We start from the raw sequence: 23483 nt of genomic DNA on the forward strand, positions 1-23483 counted from the left end.
GTTATGTATTATTTTACCTATGTTTAATCTGTAACCCTCTTAGCTTCATTGTGCTCCCCCTTTATAAGAGGTCGACCTTTTGTGACATATGGTTGGTTAACATTGAGTGCATGTATAGTTACCATAACCCTTTTCTTACCTTATCTTTACTCAATGTGGGACTAAAATTTTGAGCAAGAGAAAAGACTAAAAACAATACAACAAGACTTTGTCAAGCTTCAATTTTTCAATCACCTAAGTGATTATTGATTGATCAATGATAAATCTCATGTCACTACTTAATAGTAGTGGGCAATACTTAGGGTTGGAATGAGTGGAAATTTACTTACCATTGAAAAGTGAATCTCTATAGGCCCAATCACTGCTAATCATATTGTTAAAACAAAACTTTGTAAATGAACATAAAATAATATCTTATTTAATTGAGTAATATTTTCCACCTAGACTCGTTTCAAAAAAATAAAAAATAAAAAAATTATAAAGAGTAAAAAGAAGATGAAGGTAGAACAATGGTGAAGAAACAGACCAATTTGGACATAGAATAGGATGGTATGTAATTATCTATTGCTGTAAGTGTGAGGGAAGAATGAAACACTATATTACAATAGTGTTATGTGAGACTATGAAAAAGTAAAAAAAATAAAAAATAAAATAAAACCAGGCTTCATTGTTTTACTGCTTTTTTATTCATGTAATTATTCAAAAAAATGTAGTAATTTTGTTGTTGTTGTTGAGAAATTGAATTGCATGACCATTATAACTAGTTCTTGCATTATCCATAAATTTCATGTATAAAATTATGAACCATTTGAAAGAATTACTAACTATTAGAATGAACATTGTTTAAAATCCGCGGGGTAAAGGGGGGGGGGGGGGGGGGGCTTTGTTTTTCACTGCGCTGATGTGATAGTCATAGATGTGTTTACTTGAGATACGAGTAAAACCATTTACGATTATGCATGCACCAACACATAAAAAATGTGAGAATCGCAGCAAATCCTAATGGCAACTTCGGACCGATAAGTGATTAATGCCTGTAAGTCGTGAGTTCAATATCTAGTATGAGCATTAATTCCTCATGGGTTATCTGCAAGGGCTCACCCTCACTTGCTTGGTGCGTGTGATATATGGGCGTTGTACGTGCCTCGAGATTAGTCCTTGGACAAGACCATAGTATATGGACTGTGTAAAGCCCAGATACGGGCCCAATCCCCTGTCTACAAGGATAATCGATTATTAAAATAAAAATAAACATTAGAACGAGGGTTTATATGTGAGAATTAAATGATCTCTAAAAATATAAGTATCTTGACACATTATTCGACATGATATTGATATAGGCCCACTCTATAGAGTATAAAAGATATTCACTGATGGGCCATGTAAGGAATATCTCTTGCATGATTTCCACATACGTGAAAATATTAGTATAATATACCACTTTGTCCAATTAAAAATTGCCACAAAGGATGAGTAAGATTAATACATAGTTGCACTTACTATGACATCATCATTCTATCAAAACTGTAGAAGGAATCCCCCATCTGTGAAGAAAGGGTGAGAGAGAGAGAGAAGGAAAGTAGGATGCTTCCACTAAAGCTGGTACGCTCTCTGGTTTTGGGAGAAACCATCAACAACTCTATCCTCTTTAATCAAAATCACCATCATCACCATCTTGATGATGATGATGGTGATGTCCACAATGATGGTGATGGTGATGTTCATCATGTCCACCATACCCATCATCAAAGTACTAGTAGAAGAACAAGAACGAGAGGAAGAAAAGGAAACAATAGTAGCAACAACAACAACACAATGAGTCCATTACTTTACTTTCTTCCAACCAAAGAAATCATCAAAGACACGTACAGATTAGCAACCATAGCCAGAGACATGGGTATGGACCTATACCCTAACCCATCTCTCTCCCACATCATCTTCTCATGGCCATCATCATCATCATCACCACCATCATCATCATCATCATTACCATCATTATGGTCATCTTCATCATCAACATGGTCATTGACTGGAGATTCTGCCCCTCTCCCCTTCCCTTCCCTCATCTCTGCCTCTACTGCCCATCTTCACTGCTTTATCAACCTCTCTAGAGGTCTCTTCAAGCTTGTTTTCTACAAATTCAACAACAACATTGAGAACCCTAACACTAATAATTGGAATTGTTCTTCACTTTCCCTATTTTCCCGAGTGACGGGTGATCGAATCCATAGCATGGATAGCTTTTCCAGAGTTCTTGCTGGAATGGGTTGGACCCTATTCAAGACTAAGAGCAACCCATCTCTTGTTTCTGGTGATTTTAGCTTCTGTTGCCCCAATTCTGTATATCTCTTCAGAAAGGTTGATTCTAATCGGGTTCAGGCTCGGCGATCTGATAATGGTGGCTCTACAACTGGGGAGTTTAGATTGAGAGAGCTGAGATTGCCTACATTGGATTTTAGAAATGCCCCTTTAAGGATTTTGCAGTATATACTTATCATGACCGATGATGTCTTCTATCTTGCATGATTCAGGTTTGTTTTCTTGTGCTTCATAATCTTACGGCCAATGTTATGTGCATAAATAAGATTTTTTTGTTATTTGTCTTTGTTTGGTGCATTAAAACTAAGTAGCATGACACACTGCTATTTTAAAGATTCAGTTCACATTGGATATTTGTTTCGAGGTTTTTTATGGAATTGTGAAACATAGATGGAGAACAAATAGGAAAGTGCACAAAGAGGAAAATTTTGGGTCTAGAACAAGTTTGTGTTTAAAATTTATTCTGTCTTTTTTCCTTATTTGACATTGCAATGCTTTGAGATTGCTCAATTCTTCCTACTAGTTTTAGCCAGATTTGAATCCCGGACATGCAAATCTTTTCCTAATAGGGCATGTTTTGAAGGGGGAGTTGAAGAGACAAGGGTGAGAGTTCCACCATCGTGTTGACCTTCGAAATTTGAATTTGGCTCAGCCTTTGGAACCAAGCTTAGGGTCCTGAGAGTTTTTTTCTTTTTCTGTTATTTTTTTTCCACAAGATCAGTAGGGTCTTGAGGGTTGAAATGACATTTTCAGAAAATATTGGGAAAATCTTATGTAACTTTTCCATCCATGCAAATAAAAGAGAAACATGAATGTATAGAACTTCCACTACGCAAAGATAGAATCAAAGACATCACACTACAATTTTTTACATGGAAAACCTTTCAATGAAGGTAAAAACCACTTGACTTAGTCTAGAACTTCCACTATGTGAAATAATAAGATACAACTCTTCTTTAGCCAAAAATAGTGGATGATAAAAGTCAAAAGTAAAAATTTCGACACTTGGGTAACTAGAAACGACTTACCGAAAAGGGTGTATTTCAAAAAGAAAGAAAGATTTCTTTCCATGACAAAAGGATTATAAAAACTTCTTAAGAATATAAAAAATGATAATTATAAATTTATTAAGAGAGGAGAAAAGTGAATACAGCTGGTGGTCGAGATGACCAACCACAAAAAAAGCTAAAAGTTACAAAAAGCGTCCCATCTAAAGACGAAATCCTCAAAAAAAATACCCCTTTAAACTCCAGACGTATCTTACACCAAAAATACATCAAGCCCAAAACACTCAAAATCAAGTTGTGAGCCGACAAAGTCACCCCTTTAAAGATTATCCTATTCCTTTCCAACTATAACCCCCAAGTAATAGCGAAAGGAAGAAGCCTCCAAAGAATTTTCTTTCTCCCCATGAACAAGGAACAATCCCAACTTTAGAATAAGGATAACAATGAATTTGAGAACATGTTGAAAACTTTAAAAAGACCGAGGAAGTGGGACCAGATGAAATAAGAAAGTTGACAATGCATCAAAATATGGTCCACACTCTCACCATTTGAATTACAGGAGTCACAAATCCTCGATTGATTAAATGATCGAGGGTGGAACTTGTCGAAGGTTGCTAGCCAAATGAAAAACCATACTTTTGATGGAGCCTTCGAACCCCAAATATATTTGAAAGGGAGTTGCATAGAGGGATTGGTAGGAGTGATCATACCTGCGGCGAATGATATCAATTAAGCATATTGAACCATGGATTATAGACTTCACAACCCGATATTGACTCACAAATTGCAGTTGAAAACACCGGTGGAATGAGTATGCAAAATCATCACTTAAATTAGGTTGGAATTTTTCTTCTTCCTTATCTTGTTCTCAAAGGATCTTCAAAATATCTTTCCTTTCTTATTTTTATTTCAAAAATTAAAATAATAATTTTAAAAAAGATACATACTTTTGACAATTGCAAAAAAGAACCTAGAACGGGTGTTGGACATGCTTTTTCAACCCCCTATATTCACTCTCATTCTCTCCCCCATGTGTCTGTTCAAACAAGGTGTCCAAATACATTTTTTTGTTTTATTTTAATTGTTTTTTAATTAATGGTTGTTTTATTAATTTCATTTTAATTCTTAGGCTAAAATAATATATATTAAGATTCATATGTAGACTATTACAATGTTATAGATATGTAGGTTTCGATTAGGAAATCTTCATACTACTTAAAATTCAAAGTTGCCGTGCATTTGTTTATGTTAGGGTATAAATGGTCCCCCAAAAATAGATTTTCATTTGAAAGAAATTTTTCAAAAGAAAGTGACTCCAATGGTTAAACCATTGAGATTCGGGTACATAGCCACCAAAGTCTCAGACTTTTTCCTTCCTTGATTTAGTCACGACTTTTTTAATAATACATGAATTTTACAAACTTCACGATTAAATCACGAATAATACGAAAATAATGAGGATGCAATTGAGAATGACATTGATTTGATGGTTTTGATCTGTTAAGGAATCCTAATTCGGACTCATAATTGTCATTATTATTTTTTATATATTTTGAATAGTATAAACCTTGAATATGTCATGGATTTGGGGTTACTTGTTTGTGGATGCATAAATGATATCAATATGGGAATTGGTGATTTATCATTTTAGTTTAATATGGAACTTAATGACATAATATAAGAACACCCACTAGTAGGAACAATTACATAGCCCTAACCTAGCATGGTCTTTTCTCGACTTTTTTCTGATGTTTCCCAATTTTACCAAAATTTTCCCTTGTTGACTTATTCGCAAACCTTGACTTGATTATTATGTTAAGGTAAAGGGATTTGGTTGAAGAGTGGGGAAGGTGTTAGGCACCCCACTCTCCTATGATGAATATGTTTTCCTAATTTGGAAATTTTGAGAAGTGTCCAAGTCTTGCGGAATTTGGTCAAACTCTAGGACCTAGTAACAATGGCATGTAATTTGCGATAGGAAATTAGGAATTTTAGGACAATTGCACTAACTAGGCTCCTAATAACTTGAGTGTAGAAGAGTAAAGGGCCTATAGGTTCTAGAGACTTCTTGTGGATGGGCAAAAAAGTCAAGGTCCCTTGATTCTAGTCAATTTGCATGGATTTTAGTAGATAAAACCTTGAACTAAGGATTGAGATGATGGGTTTAATGGTCAATCTACCTTAGTTGTGTCCCAACAAAATGAGGGCATGAGGGTAATTAGCTCTTTGTGAGAACCAAGGGTGATCAAGAGTTAAGAGTAGAAGAAGAATACAATTACCAAAAGACCAAGGTTGCCATATTAATGAAGGCTTGATGCATGGGTAAAATTGGCAAGTGTTTGGACTTTCTTGAGGAAGAAATAATTAAGGGGTAATTTCCCTAAAAAAAAATCTAGAGCACTCAAGTGCATTAATCCCCAACACAATTGCCTAATTGAATGGGCCTTGGGTGAATGAAGTTTTGTGTAAAACTGCATGTGTTGATGACTCACCCAAGATTCTGTACAAAATTGGTAAGGCCATGAGTGACCCAAGGCCCAAATGAAAATCCACCTAGGCCATGGGTAACCCACGGTTTAGCTTGGTTTTAAGCTTTTAAAACACATTTTGAAGAGTTGGTCTCCTTTGAGGTGGGGCCCTTTTGATTAAATTGAAAATTTTGAATCGGGCTTCACTTTGCTGGATTTCGAGAGCTCTCGTGCTTAGTTCAGACAAATTGGGGTGTCTACAATCCTATTTCGGGTTCATTGTTTAGAGGCCTTCCCTAAACAAGGTTTGACCAATTGATTTGGATGAAGTTAGATGGAGGGTTGATTTGCACACAAGGTTTATAAGTTATCAAAAATAAAAGAGAATGGTAGAAGGATAATTTCCTAAAAAAGATGTTTAGATTACACTACATACTACCTTGGTTGCCTTGGACTTCTTCTTGATCTTTTTTTCAAAAGGTTTGAGAGAGATAGGGGGTTTAAGAGATTGAGAGAATATGATGAGATTTTTTCTTAGTTTCACGACAAGGAATTGCTTGTTGGTAGCCTTGAGACCATAATGCAAAACGTAAATCAAGTCAACGGTCAAGAGTTTCGATGGAAAATTTGTAATTATTTAGATTTTCACTTATTTGGGTTTAGATTTATCGTTTTATAGTTATTTATTTAGTTTTATGTTTCGCGGTCGTAATTTCATGTTTTTGTGTGTGCCTATTTTGATATTTTATTAGTCCATAGTCTTAGTATAATATTTAGGGACAGTTTAGTAACTTTAGTTTGTCTTATGTTCAAGTTTATTAGGGTTGAAAATTAGGAGAGAGAAAATTACGAAAATTAGTAATTTGACTAGGATTCTTGATTTATTTTCTTTATATAGATTGTATTAGATTTATTTTTAATGAATGAACAATGAAGATTTGATGAATAAAGAATGAGTTTCTTTAATGGAGTGAAGTGAGTTCTCCACCATTCTTGGTATGATTACAAGAAACCCCTGGTGTGGTTTTAAGGTTCTTTCTATCCCTTCTATTTTTTTTTCTAATATTTATTTTTCTTTTCTATTTTTTTTCTCTTGATTTTCTTTTAATTTCTTGTTCTTGATTTTCTTGATTATTGATTCTTAATTATTGATTCTTGAAAACCTACAAACCTCAATTTATAATTCTTTATCCTTTCTCTTAACCTTTAACCATTCTGTAACTCTTTTTTCTATTTACAATAATTGAAATAAAATTTTCATCTTACCTTTTGGGTTTGCCCTATCCTAAACCAAGTCTACCCTATATCCAAATACCCTAAACCTTCCCCTAATCCCAATACCCTTAACCTTGTAATTTCAAAATTTTAATTGGAAACGTTTTGCAATTGTTGCCCAAATCCTTAAACCAATCCCAACCAGATTTCCCTAAACCCCTATATTTTCTTATCTCCCCTCAATCCTGCATCAGACGACCCCCTTCTATTTGTAGGTCATCAAGAGGGCCTTGGGGATATAATGGTCCACATATCACAAGTTGCATTTAATTTCAATCAAACCAAGAATGTGGACTCAAAATAACTTTCCATAATGAGGTCTTGATGGTAGTTTGCCATTTGGTCTCTTACCTATCAAGATGATCAAAATAGTAAATTACCCTCAAGATTCCAAAGAAAGCTTTTGAGGATAGGAAAGCCCATGCCTTACAAATTTGAATATTTTCAAGAAATACCTTTAGAGACATGAATTTATCCTTAAAAAAGGGGTTCTAATGGTAATTTACCTCTCATACACTAACAAATCAAGGTTAGGGTGGTAAATTCCCACTTAGAATTCTCTAGAGAACTTTTGAGGGCAACAAGGGTCTAAGTATCCAATTCCCAAACTAGCCTAGAGTTCTTTTGATAATTAAAAATAAAAGAATAGTAGTCTGGTAAAAACACTCTTGAAGATATTTTGATTTGTTGGGTAAAAAATGAATAGGAGAAAGCCAAGTGGAATGATTGTAGTCACTTCTTCAACGAAAGGCCAAGTAGCATGTGGGGACCAAGCCCAAGAAAAAGAAGAATGTCAGACTTAAATGATTTTTGACTGAATTTTTGCCTTAAGTAACCCATTGACCATTCTTTTTTATTATTTGATCTTTTCCTTGGGGTTTGGGCAATTTGGGGTGTCTTCAATTCAAAAGCTTTTCTCATAAGGGAGAACCATCTGTCCCAAGTTCGCCCATTGTTTCGGGGTGTATCTACTGTTTTTAGCTACATAATCTCATTGGCGTGGAAAATGTTCTATGAAGTGGAAATTCACGGAATGATGCATCAAATATGTCCTTCCATAGGACTTTTATTTGGTTCAAATAAAATGGAAAGAAATCCCATGAGAGAATCCCCCACAATTTGGTTTTGAGAACTACACTATATGGATGCAAATTTTTTCCTAGAATGGGATTTTGATATTGGCAAGGACAAAGGTGCCTATCTCTAGAAAGAGATCCTCAGTCTGTTCGTCTTGCTATTAATGCATGAATTTGATGAAAACATAGGTTCTAGATCTAGGGTACCCTCTTCCATCCTCTTATGGGTCCATTGCTCGAAGACCTTCTCAAAACACGGCTTGACTAATTGATTTGGATGAAGTTGGGGGGTTGGTTTGCACCCAAGGTTTCTAAGTTAACGAAAGGAAAAGAGATGATTAGAAGGTGAAATTCTTAGAAAAAGATGTCTAGATTACTTTGCACATTACCTTAATTGTCATGAACTTCTTCTTGATCTTTTTTTCCTTTAAAGACTTGAGAGGTATAGAGTCAAGAGGATGAGAGAATGGGATGGAATTTTTCCAAAGTTTCAAGACTAAGGAATTGCTTGTTGAAGCCTTGAGTTGAGACCCTCTTCTATTTAAAGGCTTCTTGGGAGCTTTTTGGATATAATGGTCCATACATCACAAGTCTGGATTATTTTCAAGAAACACCTTTAGAGGCATGTATGTATACTTAATATGATCTTGGTGGTAATTTACCACCTTATGTCTATCAACAAACAAAGGGTTGGAGGTAAATTCCCACCAAGAAGTTATAGAGCTCTTTTGAGGGCTTAAAGAGTCCAGTTGACTAATTCCAAAACTAACCTAGGATCTCTTTTTATTTGCATTACAAATCAAGTCTATATTGGAGAATTTTTAATGATGGTGGGGACAAAAATTTTAAATTCTAACCCAAGGGTGTGGTTGGCTTTGGTAATTAGATAAAGGTGGTAAAAACACTCTTAGTTGCTTTAATTTGTTGGTGAAAAACAAGTGAAAAGATGTCAAATCTTTGAAGAAGCAAAAGATCAATGCAATTAAGGTAATTTGTTTTGTAATCTAAGCATCTTTTATAGGAATTTTTCCTTCTAATCCTCTCTTTTTCTTTTTCATAACTTAGAAGCCTTGTGTGCAAATCACCTCCTAACTTCATCTAAATCTATCATTTCGGTTGCTCCTATTGGTATAGGGAACCTTCGAACAAGTTTCTTTTGACTTAAACATGTCAGGTAAGCATTTAGAAAATATTTTTTAATGCAAATGTGAAATATGACATGTTTGAACTTATATGCATGAAAATTTCAGCAATTTGGATTTTCAAAACATGTGTAGAAATCAATGTCAAAACCCAAACAAATCAATTCCAATTGGAGAGATTTTTACTTGGATGAACTAGACTTTAAGGTGGTTCTATAAAAAAAAGAACCCATTTGGAGTCCTAATTTGATAATTATAGCATTGAGAAGTTGTTGTCCCCAACTTTCTATCGCCACAGATACACACATCTTCATACCATAACTCTTAAACTATTCGATAAATTGCTTTATCTTTTGGTGAGTAGGAAGTCAACTTCAAGATGGTTTTCCAATTCGAATCAACTCAAAAAAATTTCTCATGAAGGAGAACTATCTGCACAAGTTAACCTACTGTTTTGGTTGTATCTACTGTTTTAATGGCATTATCTCATTAGTACTGGGAAATGCTCTAAAATGTGGGGAATGAAAGAAAATGATGCATGGAACTTTATTTGATTTCGTTAGAAAGATGAGAGATCCCATAAGAGAGCCTACTATTTACTTTGGGGATATGCAGGTTATACTATTTGAATGCAAAAAATTTCCAAGAGTGAGATCTTGATCTTGGCAAGGACAAAGGTACCTATATCTAGAAAGAGATACTTGATTGGTTTATCTTCCCTTTAATGCATGAAAGTGATGAAGGCATAAGTTCTAGATCTAAGGTACCCCCCCATCCATCCTTTTCCGGGTTCATAGATCGAAGACTTTCTGTAAGCAAGGCTTGACCGATTGATTTTGATAAAGTTGAGGGTAGTTTGCACACAAGGCTTCTAAGTTATGAAAAAGAAAAGAGAATTAAAATGAGAAATTCTTATAAAAAATGTCTAGATTACACTATACATTACCATAGCTAATTTGGCTTCCCAAAATAACATAGCACATGGGTGGGAAAATTACCTCTTTGCCCTTTTTTCTATTAAAATCACTTTGCATATTCCAAGGTTCTTGAAGTCAATAATTCAAGGATGATGTGTGTGGACAACTTTTTCCTTAGGCTAGTTTGGGAATGAAAATGAATGGATCTTTAAGCCCTCAAAGAAGTTCTAGAAAAACCTTGATTTGTTGAGAGACAATTGATGGTAAATTACCATCAAAACCTTCTTGTTAAATATAAGTCTTTGCCACCACTAACGTATTATTTGCAATTCTTCAAGTAGTAAATTACCATCAAGACCCTTTTGATGGAGGGTAAATAAAATCCAAACTCTTGGTTTTATTGAAAATAAATACTACCCAAAATTCTCTCAAGAAGCCTATAAATAGAGGGAGCTCAGGGCTTCAAAAAATCAATTCCTTAGCCTTGGAACTTTGGAAAAATCTCATCCTCTTAAACTCTCTACCTCTTTCAAGTCTTTGAAGAAGAAGTTTAAGACAAGGTAATGTGTGGTATAATCTAGGCATCTTTTATAGGAATTTCTCCCTCTAATATTTTTTTTCCTTTTCATAGTTTAGAAGTCTTGTGTGCAAATCACCCCGAATTTCATCCAAATCAATCGATCAAGTCTTACTTGCAAAAGACCTTCGATTAATGAACCTTGAAGAGGATGGACGAGGGGTATCCTAAATCCAAAACCTATACTTTTATCACTTTCATACATTAAAGGAAAGGATAACTAGACCAAGTGAATACACCCGAAATAATAGGTTAACTTGGGACTAATGATTTTCCCTCATGAGAAGTTTTTGAACTGATTCGACTTGGAGAAAAATCATCTTTAAGTTGACTTTCTACTCACTAAAGGGCAGAACAATCCATGGAGTAGTTTAGGAGTTATGGCCTGAATAAGAGGTATGTAGTTGTACCAATAGAAAGTTGGGGACAACAGCTTCCCAAGGCTATCCCAAATCAGGATTCCAAATGTGTTTTGTTCTTTTTTGATAGAATCATCTGGAAGTTTAATTCATTTTGGTAAAAAATCTCTCCAGTTGGAATTTATTTGCTTGGATTTTGACAATGATTTCTTCCCATGTGTCAAAAATCTAGATTGTTGAAATTTGTATCTATCTAGCTTTAAGCATGTCATATTTTGTATTTGCTTCAAAAACTTATTTTCATGCAATTTTTTATGTTTCTTATACTAAAACAAACTTGTTCAAAAGTTCCCCACACACCAATGAGATCAACCTAAGACTTGTTTTGAAAATCGATTCGGTTCCTACATTTTGTCTAAACTCTACTTTCTGTATACTATCTCAAGTTTTTAAAATCTTGTAAAATGGCCAAGTTTTGAGGTAACCATCACGATGATGGAGAGAGTTGGGATCTCAACACCTTCCACACTCTTCAACCTAATCCCTTACTCAAATCTCTTTGGTTTGATCTTTAGGACTCAATTTTATTTAAAAAAATATTTTCTTTCAAATGAAAATATGTTTTGGGTGCCCATGCACACCCTAAAATAAACAAATGGTGGTGACTCCAAATTTTAAGTAGTGTGAAGATTTCCTAACTGAAATCTACATATCTACAACTTGGACTCCAAGACCACAAATAAAGTTAGGGAAGTCGAGAAGAAAGTTCAAAATGGATGTTCGAAAAGGGAAAAAAAAGTTGGACTTGAAAGGGCATGGTGAAAATCCGAAAGGGTATCGTGATTAAAAGAATCAAGATGTTCACTCTCATTCTCTCCCCCCTGCATTTGTTCAAACAAGGTGTTGAGGTATGTTTTTTATTTTATTTTAATTTTATAGTTTTATTAATTTCATTTTAATTCTTTAGGTTAATATAATCTATGTAGAGGGATAAAAATTCACTCTCATATGGATCATTCATTTGCACCATCAACACACATTTTGAGAAAAACACATGGCAAGGTTTGGGTGGAATTCTATGCAAATAGGAAAGAATCCCAATTTGGGAGGATTCTTCCCTTTTAGATAATTATTTTATTTATATGGAGGTAAAAATGACAATTGTAATTGAATTAGAATTAAGGTTTCCTTTTAGGGGTTAGGATTTTTCTATTTAAAGAGCTAAGCCCATTGTAAAAAGAGATAAAGAATGGGGGAGGAAAAGAGGAGGAGAGGAGATCATGTAATAAATTCAGAATATAGAGGAACAGCTTCCCAAGCCCATGATGTAGGCAGAACATGCCGAACCACCAAAAATCATGTGTTCTCTCTTTTCTATGTTTTTCCATTATTTGTATGATTTATTTGGTTGTGATCTTAATAGCATTGCAAATTTTGAGGTTTATCACAAAATCAACCTCTACAATTAGTATCGTCCATGGGAACGACTTAAGAACACTCACGAAAGTCACAATGGTGAGATTCAACCGCGAAGTTACAATTAACCATCAAGATCTCAATCTGGAGTTAGGGTTTGCCACAATGATGACTCCTCTATAGGTTTAAGATCCCCAATCAGATCACTTTGATGAGGGATCAAGCATGATTTATTGACCGGGGCAAGTCTTCTATTGATCAAGATAAATATTTAATGGAATGATCTAGATTTGATTTGGTCACTTGTTTGAAGAGCAAATTGATTTGATTATTGAAAAAGTAATAACTAACAAGGTGATGTCATCATATCACAAGATGATCCGACGATTTGAATTTAAAACTCATTATAAGAGTACGAAAAATTAAGATCCAACCATGAGGCTAAAAATACAATTAGGTGTAGGGGATGTGTTGCCCACGATGTTGGGTTAACGTGCACAGTTAAGGAGATGTTATTGTCAGGGTTGTCCCACTATTTCCAACCAGTCACAAAATAGAGGTGTTGCTAGATAATTTAAAGCCACTTTGGAGCATCGATAATTCAATGGCTCTTTCATTATTACCAAAGATCAACGTCAATTGTGGGTTGAATTGAAATTCTTAGGGATTTATATCTTGAGGGCTCCTGCACATCCAACGGATAAACTCTTATATGTGACCATACGATAGAACATTCTTACGAATCTAGGAGTGCGACATAGGACACGTTTGTCTCTACTCATAATAAACAACAAATAAGGTACCATATGTAACTCACTTAATATGATTTTAGTTTTTATTGAGTGGACTAATTCTAGTGAAGTTGTCTAAGTGCTGAGTTAAATAATGGCAAAGGGTCAATCCATGCTTGCAAAATTTGGGTTTCAGGACAACCTAACCACTCACGAAGATGAAAAGGTAAATTTAGGTGTATGTCCCATACATCATAGTTGATGTATGGGACCCCTATTCTATTTTAAAAAGTAACGGTAAAAAAGACTAAAGAAATTATTCAAAGTAAGAGGGGTGAATAAAGTGTAAGGCGTGACTATCAAATGTTTTATTTTATTTTTTATTCAAGAAATGCATATCATATTTGATGGTCACACCTTACACCCTATTCACCCCTCTTACTTTAAATAATTTATTTATTCTTTTTTACTGTTTACTTTTTCAAATAGAATATAGGTCCCATACATCAACGATGATGTATAATGCCATACACCTAAATTTACCTTTTCATCTTCATGAGTGGTTAGGTCGTCCTGGGAACCCAAATTTTGAAGCATGGATTGATCCCTTACCATTATTTAACTTGGCACTTAAACAACCTCACTTGAATGAGTAAACTCAATAGAAACTAAAATCAAGTTAGGTGAGTTAGATATGGTACCTTTTTTGTTGCTTACTATGAGTAGAAAAAAATGTGTCATATGTTGTACTACTAGATTCGTAAGAATGTCTTGTTGTAGGGTCACAAGTTGGGTGTGCACGAGCCCTCAAGATATAATCCCTAAGAATTTCAATTCAACCCATGATTGATGTTGATCCTTGGTAATAATGAAGAGTTTATCCATTGGGTGTGCATGAGCCCTCAAGATATAAATCCCTAAGAATTTCAATTCAACCCATGATTGTTGTTGATCCTTGGTAGTAATAAAAAAACCCTTGAATTATCGATGCTCCTAAGTGGCTTTAAATTGTCTAGCAACAACACCTCTATTTTGTGGATGGTTGGAAATAGTGGGACAACCCTGACATTATCAATGCTTTGAACTCTCGTGATTAACAACCTGGCTATATCATCCCAAGCCTACAATAACATTTCCTTAGATGTGCACGTTACCCAAACATCGTGTCCAACATCTCCGGTACCTGGTCTTATTTTTAGCTTTGTGTTTGGATTTTAATTTTTTTCACATTCTTGTGATGGGTTTCAAATTCAGATCGTCAGATCAACTTTCGGTATGATAACCTCACCATGTCAGTTATTGCTTTTTTAAGAATCAAATCAATTTTTTCTTCAAACAAGTGACCAGATCAGTTCTAGATCATTTCATTAAATAGTTATCCCCATAAATTGAAGGTTTGCCCTGGTAAATAAATCGTTCTCCATCCCTTATCAAAGTGACCTGATTGGGGATCTTAAACCTACAGAGGAGTATCGTTTGGCGGCCCCCAACTCCAAATAGAGATTTTGATGGTTAATCGTGACTTTGTAATTGAATCTCACCACTGTAATATTCGTGAGTGTTTTTAAGTCGTTTCCATGGACGACGCCAATTGTAGAGGTCGATTTTGTGATGAACCTCAAAATCTGCAATTCTATCAAGATCACAACCAAATAAATCATACGAATAATGGAAAAACATAGAAAAAAGAGTACACATTATTTTTTTACTTTGTTTGACATATTGTGCCTACATCACGGGCTTGAGGAGCCGTTCCATTATATTCTGAATTTGTTACATGATCTCATTTCCTTCTTCTTTTACGATGGTCTTAACCCCCTTTAAATAGAAAAATCCTAACCCTAAAATGAAATCTTAATTCTAATTAGATTACAATTGCCATTTTGACCTACATACAAATAAAATGATTATCTAAAAGGGAAATATCCTCCCAAATTGGGATTCTTCCTTATTACATAGAATTCCACCCAAACTTTGCCCCATGTTTGTCTCAAGATGTGTGTTGATGGTATGAATGAATGGTTTGGATGAGAGAGAATTTTTATCCCTCCACAATATATATTAAGATTCATATGTATATTATTACATTATAATATGGTAAATATAATATATAAACATATTTATATATAAATTATAAAATATATAGTATTGTATAATACATTATTATATCACTACATTATATTATATTATAAAGTAATGAATATAATTTATAGGCATTTATATAATCTAGAGTTCGCATGTGCCTATGCTCGGGCATCCTCTTTGGGATTAAGGGGGTAAAAGCGGAAAAATGTTAGGGGGTATTATTAAAAAATTTGAGGTTAAGGAGTAAAAGTTAAAAAACAATGAAGTGGGTTATAGAAGTAGAAGAAGAAATATAGTAAAAGCTAGAGGGGTGAAGTGGAAAGGCAATAAAGTGCCCCCACAAAAGTGCAATTGGATAGGATGTTTATCCTTGCTGGATGAAAGTTTGTCCCCCACAAAAGTGGGCCCTATTGTGGTCTTTTATTTTATATGTATGGGTTGGGTTCCGCTGACTCACAAGAAAACACAAGATCCCAACCTTTTGAGGCACAAAATCCAATGGTTGAGATTTATTTGTATATTGATAACACATCTCGGAGATACTTATCCCAGGGATAAATCTCAACCATTCAATTATGTGTTTTTTCCATGAGTCATTCTTCACGAGTCACGAGAACTTGGCTATATATATAATTTATGCAATGGCAATTTAAAAAACATTGTGCATTGGCCAAAAAAGCATGGTGGACAAATGTTTTGGGTCCCTTTTTTGCAATTCTAGAAAAATTAGGTCTTTTTTTAAAGGTATTATTTTATTCATTTTTTTAATATTCTTATTTCATTTTTCTCTCAATGTAAAAGAAGATTCTCAAATACCACTTTGATGGTGCAAGGTAAGTATTTAATGTTCTCACTAACCAAAATTCGAATGCCACTTCTTTCATGCATTCATCGGAATGCTTTCCTCAAAGAAAAGTGAGTCCTACCTACGCATGAGGAGGGAAACCTTAACATTCTTCCCCTTTTGACTCAGTAGGGATCCTCCTCTTCAAACCTGTCATATTCCTATTAAGTTCATGCCTATCCTTGGGTGGGGGCTTAATCATCATATCCATACCTTACTATTCGATATGGATGATCTCAATTTACATTTTTTTTTTTTGGGTAGAATATCCCAAATCCATTGATATCTTGCATCAATGTAATTGGATTTAGAATGAAAACTTGATTCTTACTCAAATGAATTGCATCAATAAAATGGCCCAAAACAAAGAAATTATAAAACATGCAATCTTGATGTAAAAGGTGTCATTATCAACCCAAAGATAAGCGAACCCCACAAAGACTATCATTTTAGTCATCTAAATTGGGTAAATCAAATTCCTTATCCTCTTTTGAGACCAACACAACGTGATCAAATAACTAACTGTTTGTCCCTTCGAAGTAATTTTTTTATTTTTGGCAAGTACAAATTTATTGTGGAAGAAAGAAAAATGTACAAGGTAGTCGAGATGACCAACCAAAGAAGAAAAAAGGGGGAAAACAAAACAAAAGCTTACTTGGAGCACAACGTCTCCCACCTAAAAACAAAGGCCCTGCTTGTTTGCATGATAAAATCATGTAAAACGTCGGAGTGGTAAAATATTCTGGTTCTTTACGTTTTAAGCGCGCTTGGTTGGAACATTATGATGTGTGTCCGCTTGTAAAACCCTCGTAAAACAACGTAAGAATAAAGAGAAATCTCCATAAAGTTTTGTGGGCAAAAATGCTTCGCAAAATCTCGTAAAAAAGTCGGAATGAAATTGCTCTCTTGGACTTATTTCATAGAAGCTCCACACTTATTTAGTAGCAGCTCCACATAGAAGAAGCACATGTAGGTCCTCTCTCTCAACTTCATCATTTCTCTTCTCTTTCTTCATTCTGTTAGAGAAGAAGAAAATGGGATAGACAACCCTCCTGTTCGTCATCTCCATATATAACTAACCCTCTCCATAGACATCCTTCTTGTTCGTCTTCTCCAAACTAGGAGATTCAGCCCTCTCTATGCCAACAAGGTTGGCCCCCTTCCACAAACCCATCTAAATCAATCAAATCTCTTGGGTTTTCTTTCTCTTAGCTCTCTGATTTCCACCTAACTTAGGTTTTTTTTTTATTATCATGAATTAATTCCCATTAGATCTGAAATTTTGAATCAATTTTGTTAATTATTGTGAAACCTAAACCTAGGGTTTGATGTTCTACTGTAGGATCCATAACACAAATTAATGTATTACATCTGAAATTTGAATCAACTTTTTTTTTTGATTGGTTTGAATCAACTTTGTTAATTACAATGAAACATATTGATACAATCTTCCCCTCCTTTAATTAGAGTGAAACCTATGTTCAGTCATTCCTCTAAGTAAATAAAGATAAATATTTTTTTGTTATAAAAATTATTATTTTTGTGTTTTTCTTGACAACCAAGCACCTGGAAAATATTACAGGAATTTTCTAGAATAATTACCAAGCATTTCAACTGCAAAACACTGTAAAAATTCGTAAACGTAAAACCCTCAAACACAGTTTTGTGTTTTCGAATATTTATAGTGCAAATAAGCAGGGCCAATTTTCAAAAAATACACCTTTATACTCAATAAAAAGTTTCCACCAATAAAACAATAACCCTAGTATTGACAATGTGATATCTTGAGAGAAGGCTTCCATTCATGAAAGCATCTCTTGTTCCTTTCCAACCACAAACCCCAAAAATGTGCAAATGGAAGTCATAAGATAGTCACCGATAATATTTTAAAAATTTGTATAGGAGGGGAGACATTTAGTCAATGTACATTAATGTGAGATATCTTTGGATTCAAGATTTTTCAAAAAAGAAATTGTTGTAATGTGTAAAGATTCATATTAGCTAGAATGGTATGGATTCGATGACAAACCCAAGGAGAAGCATAAGTTTTATAAAAGCATGGTTGGTTTGGATATGGTGGATCTTTAAGTCCATGTGGGGGGTTATTGGTGGGATTCACTCCTTGTATGAAGGTGAGATCCGCTTTACTTTGGGGCATAACATTCCAGTGGATGCATGAAAGAAGTGGTGTTTGACTTTCAATTTGGGTTGGTGAGAGCATTAATGTTCATCTTGTCACATCAAAGTGGCATATATAAGGGAGAAAGAAAATGAAAAATAGATTTTTGGGGAACCTTTATGAAGGGAAATTACCACAATTTTATTTCGCCAGTGGCGAAATCTTCCCAACCAAGGAGAATTGATGGGAAGATCAAGGATTGAAGAGTAGATTTTATTTTATTTAGTTTTTTTTTTTTTTTACGGCTTTCTTTTTTATGTTTTTGGGTTTTTTTTCATGTTTTATTAGCCCATGGTCTTGGTATAATGCTTAGGGGTAGTTTGATAAATTTAGTTTGTCTTTTATTTAAGTTTACAAGGGTTGAAAATTTAGGAGAGAAAGTTATGAAAGCTAGGTTATTTATTTATTTGGTGCATTCAACTTGGTTGATGCCATGGAAATCATTAGGGTGATTCCAAGATAAATATATCATTTTTTTAAAAATCTTTTTCTTATCTTCTATCTTCTTCTTCAATCCATCTTTTCTACATTTTTATTTATTTATTTGTGAGAGATCAAGAACTCTCTAATCCTTTCAAGAAACCAACCTATAAACTCTATTTTCTTGATTTTTTGATTTCTTGAATTCTTGATTCCTAAATTCTTGAAACTCCTTTCCTGCAACCTAAAATCCTTATCATATAAACCTTAACCCTTACTCTTTTCCCCTAACCTATTGAAAATATCATAATTGTAAACATTTGTAATTTTAGGCCATTAGGATTGTGGTCATAATTGCAAAATGTTAAAATTAAACCTTAACACCCAAATCCTTTTGGGTTTATCCTATTGGAGCCCAAAATCCTTAACCCAATCCCAAACCAGATCCCCTAACCCCCCCCCCCCCCCCCCCCCCCCAACCCAAAACAAATTTCCTTTTCTTCCCTCATCGTCCTGCATCACTTTGAGAGAAAGAGAAGAAAACATGAAAATTCTAGTTCCCATTGGTGATTTGCTTGCCCATTCCACAGATTTTGTTGGTTACAATATTTTTGGTTCAACATTGGGTTTGTGAAGTTTCTAATCCCTGGTTTGGCGTGCTTGATCTACATTTCAATTATATGTTATCTTAAAGTGCTTCTTAGCGTTTTTGGTGCAGTGAGAGATCTATCTTCTAGTTGTAATCCACATTTTTCTCTTAACTCCTGTATTTACTAAAGAGTTGTAATTTTCATTCTTAATGTTTAGCATCATCTAGTTTTGATCAGATGAAACTATCCCACTATTTTACATAATGGAAGTTATGGACTAGGTCTCTTGGTTTCTAGCTTCATATTGAATGTTTTTCCTCGTGATGTGCTCTCTATAGTCTATTATTTTTACCTTTGGTTCCGTCGGTTTTGCTCTCTCACATGTTCTATATGTTCGTGTTACCCTTTGATTTGCATGTAGACAGTAAAGGTGTGCAAGGTTTTCTCAACAGAAAAAGATCATATTCTTTGTTAAATAACCTGCAAGAAAAAGCTATGTATCTATGAATTTGTCGCTCTAAAACATAAAACCAAAGAGAATTCATATTCAATTTCTTTATAACCGAATAAAATTAAAAATTAAAATTTTATGTGTGATTTGGTTCAAAGTAATCTCAACTTTTTCAGTAAGTTGACTTTCATGAATTTTGCAATGAAGCGTGAGAAAATGAGGATGACATTGAATTTGATGATTTTTATCATTTGATGAATACTAACTTGGATTGATGATCGTAAATGTTATATTTTGAATAATACAAACTCGGAATGTATTGTAGATCTATGGTTATTTTTTGTGGATGTATGAATGAACAATGTGAGATTTTGTGACATAACATAATTACCTCAGTTTCTATGTATCAGTCTAGAAGGAAAAATGACTTACTTTGAACTAGTTACTTCGTGGTACTGTCCAATATGAATCCGTCAAAATTACTCTTTCTGAAATCCAATTTCACAAACCTCCTTTCTTGTTTATTTGATTTAAATTTCAGTGCTGTGGGGTTATTTCGACATTATTAGTTATGAAAATTAAGGGTATTATAGGTAGCCTAGCATCTTAGTCGTACCTATGGGAGTAGTCTGGTATTTTAATAGTTGCAAGTCGTATAAAAGCCACATAAACTCCAATTTTTCATAATCTTTTGTTGAATTTCTAAAACTTGAAGAAGGCTTTCTTCTTAAGAGAGAAATTATTCCTTTTATAATTCTTGTACTGGTATTTTCTTCTTGTTTTTATTCATATTTTTTGCTGTTTATTGCTATTTTCATTTTTGTGTGTGTGTATGTAGATGATGATATTGGTTGGTCTTAAGGCAAACTGACTAGAAAGGCGTCATGTGCAAGCTGACACTTGGGCACTTGCGCCATGAGGTTTCTACCCGACGGGGGATGTTGACAAGGGTATCAACGGGGATTAAGTCATGCCTAAGTTTTGATAATTGAAGGAGAGTTGGTCACTAGGCCCAAGGCCCTCACCCTTAAACTTTAGGAGGCGGCACCCAATGAGGATACTTGAAAAGGGGAATGCCAAGGACGGATTCTGAACGGTGAAGAGAGTTTGATATTTGACATGAGCGGCTTAGCTAAGCACGGTGCTTGACATGCCACAAACAAATGTTGACAGTGTCATCCCAAGACCTCTTAGGGGAGTGTTGATCTACCCAAGGGTGAGAGCGACATGATTTATGTACTATGATAGAGGATGATTGATAAGGCCCCCTATCCATTCAATGGAACGCAGATTGTTTTGACACTAAGCTCTCTGTTTGGATTGCTTGGATTCATCTTTGACTTCTCATCCAGTGGCCCTGTACCTTGTCTGTCAAACTTTAAACTCTTTAGGTAGGGCCTCTCTAAGTGAATCACTTAACATGTAAGTATAAATCCTTGTCCAATTCATCCACTTGAATGACACCCAAGAACAGTTTGTGTCAATTTACTTCTTTATAAGCTTCAGATAAGATCAGTTATGTGATGAATCTCTCCTTTCTACCTTAGGGGTCTGCCCAAGTGATTTTGGTGAAAATCGAAATTCTCTTGTACAAATTCCTCACGTCATGGGGGCTAAATCCTTATTTACATCGGTCACACTAAAATAAGTAATTATGAACATAAATTATACTTAATATTTTTAATATAATAGTGTCTATGGGTTTGATTATAATCTAATCCAAACACCATTGTTCTCATATTGATGTTTGGATTTTTTTTTTTTTTGATAACCAGATGTTTGGATTTAATTTTAGGATCCAACAATCCTCAAGAAACCCTCTTGAATGTGAAAAGTTGTCTTTCTCCAATCTGTTCAACGTACACGATGGAGCTGTCGGAGGCGTTGAGGCATGACAATAGACACTGAGGGAAGACGCATTTAGAAACTTTTATCTGTTGGCGATCTGTACCACCGAGCTATTTGACACTAATTTTCCTAAGCATGACCAGCAACAGTGTGTCGGACATCTCAATTGGCGAAAAAGGTGCTTCAAAAGACAACTCCCATAAATAAAAAAAATCCTACATTTCGAGATAGGATCCCCATTTTGATGAAAATTATAATCAAACAGCTCCAAACGGTTCCGAAAAATTCATAAGTTTATTATTATTTTATTTTTATATAACCCAAAAATTAACTTGAGCCCAGCTTGAATTAAATAGGGCCGGGTCTGACCAACTAATATTCTATAGGGAGGGCTGTTCTAAGGTACAGGCCGCCCCTTTAAAGCCGGGTTAGGACCATGGTTTTAAATCTCGTCCGAAACCAATACGTCTCGTACCGTCCACCAACAAGATGGATAGACAAGCCAAATGTATCGGACGAGATTTAAAAACACAGTTCATTTTTCTCATTGTCAAACGAGATGAGACATCAAAACAAGTTTTAAAACCATGGTTAGGATTACACATCCCTGCAAATGGGGTTGTAGTAGAAACAGTCTCACAATTTTTACAAAAAAATTGTGAAAAAATTCTCTGAATAATGCATTAGCTGATTAAATTAGCAAATTGACCAATTAAACAACAACTGATCAATTAATCATGAAATATAGTAACAATTTTACCCTTCACCATCAAAATTTTATTTTCAAAGTCTGACTAACCTTAGTAAGGATTCCGCCATCCACCCTCACTAAGGGTCCTTGGGCTCACCTTGTAGCATCCAAAAACATGATCCAATATTTCAGTTTGTAGAGGAAAAAAGTCTATGAACTTTCAAGAAAAAAAAAAATCACCTTTTGAATTTTGAATTTTATGAGTTGGGTGGCCGTCCATTTTCAAAACCTTGGATGTAGCCCCCCCAAAAAAAAATTGAATTTTTTTTTCTTGGATCTGAGTTTTTCCAAACTATTGGAATTGATTTCTTCTAGAATTCTAATTTTATATTTCTTAATTTTCCATTCATAAATCCTAGTTTTTTCATCTTCGCTTTGCTCAAGTTATGATTGTTCTGTTTGTTGATTATTATCTCCATTAAAACAAAGCCAATTTTATCTCTGTTTTTATTTATTTTATCGTTAGATCAGGATTCCTCGGTCACATAGCACTTCTAGGGCATACCTCCACTTTAATCGTCGAATTTTAATTCTAAGGATTGTTCACATCAATGTTTGACAAAAAATAGTTGCTTCGAGGTATTTTCCAACTATCATTATATAATCAAAAGGTTTCTTGATAGAAAATCTGGATCATTTGAAATCTACTTTTTAAATATTTTCCTTACAAAAATCTTTTGAAACATTATTTAAAAAATTCATAAAAAACATAAACCCTTTTAAAACTTTTCAGAAATCACTTGTCTCTTTTATACGAAAAAGGGCTCATTCTTGTTTTGGTGAATATTTGAGATACCTCTATGCTCTAAAATTGATAACATGCCCCTTGACCTTGGTCTTCTTTATGGATTATTAAAAAAAATGACCTAAATATGCTAAAACCCCTTGATTTTTCTTCCCAAAACAAGGTAATCTCCTACCTCTTGGAGGATGATGGTCATTTACATTAGTCCATACTAGAAGATTGAGGTCGAGGGGCATGTCATCAGTTTTAAAACATGTCAGTGCATCAAATATTCACCAAAATT

General features: G+C 34.4%; 1 protein-coding gene across 1 annotated transcript; it reads left to right on the top strand.

Annotated features, from left to right (window-relative positions):
* The first annotated feature begins 1531 nt into the window (after positions 1 to 1531).
* Positions 1532 to 21384, top strand: LOC147406389 (uncharacterized). The gene is made up of 2 exons (XM_086434397.1): positions 1532 to 2531; positions 20695 to 21384. Exon 1 carries the CDS (start codon positions 1585 to 1587, stop codon positions 2524 to 2526), a length of 942 nt encoding a protein of 313 aa, XP_086290523.1. The 5' UTR covers positions 1532 to 1584; the 3' UTR covers positions 2527 to 2531; positions 20695 to 21384.
* Positions 21385 to 23483: the final 2099 nt, after the last annotated feature.

The sequence above is a fragment of the Akebia trifoliata genome, chromosome 3, assembly GCF_017979445.1.
Source record: "Akebia trifoliata isolate Shusen 1 chromosome 3, ASM1797944v1, whole genome shotgun sequence".
Lineage (NCBI taxonomy): Eukaryota > Viridiplantae > Streptophyta > Magnoliopsida > Ranunculales > Lardizabalaceae > Akebia > Akebia trifoliata.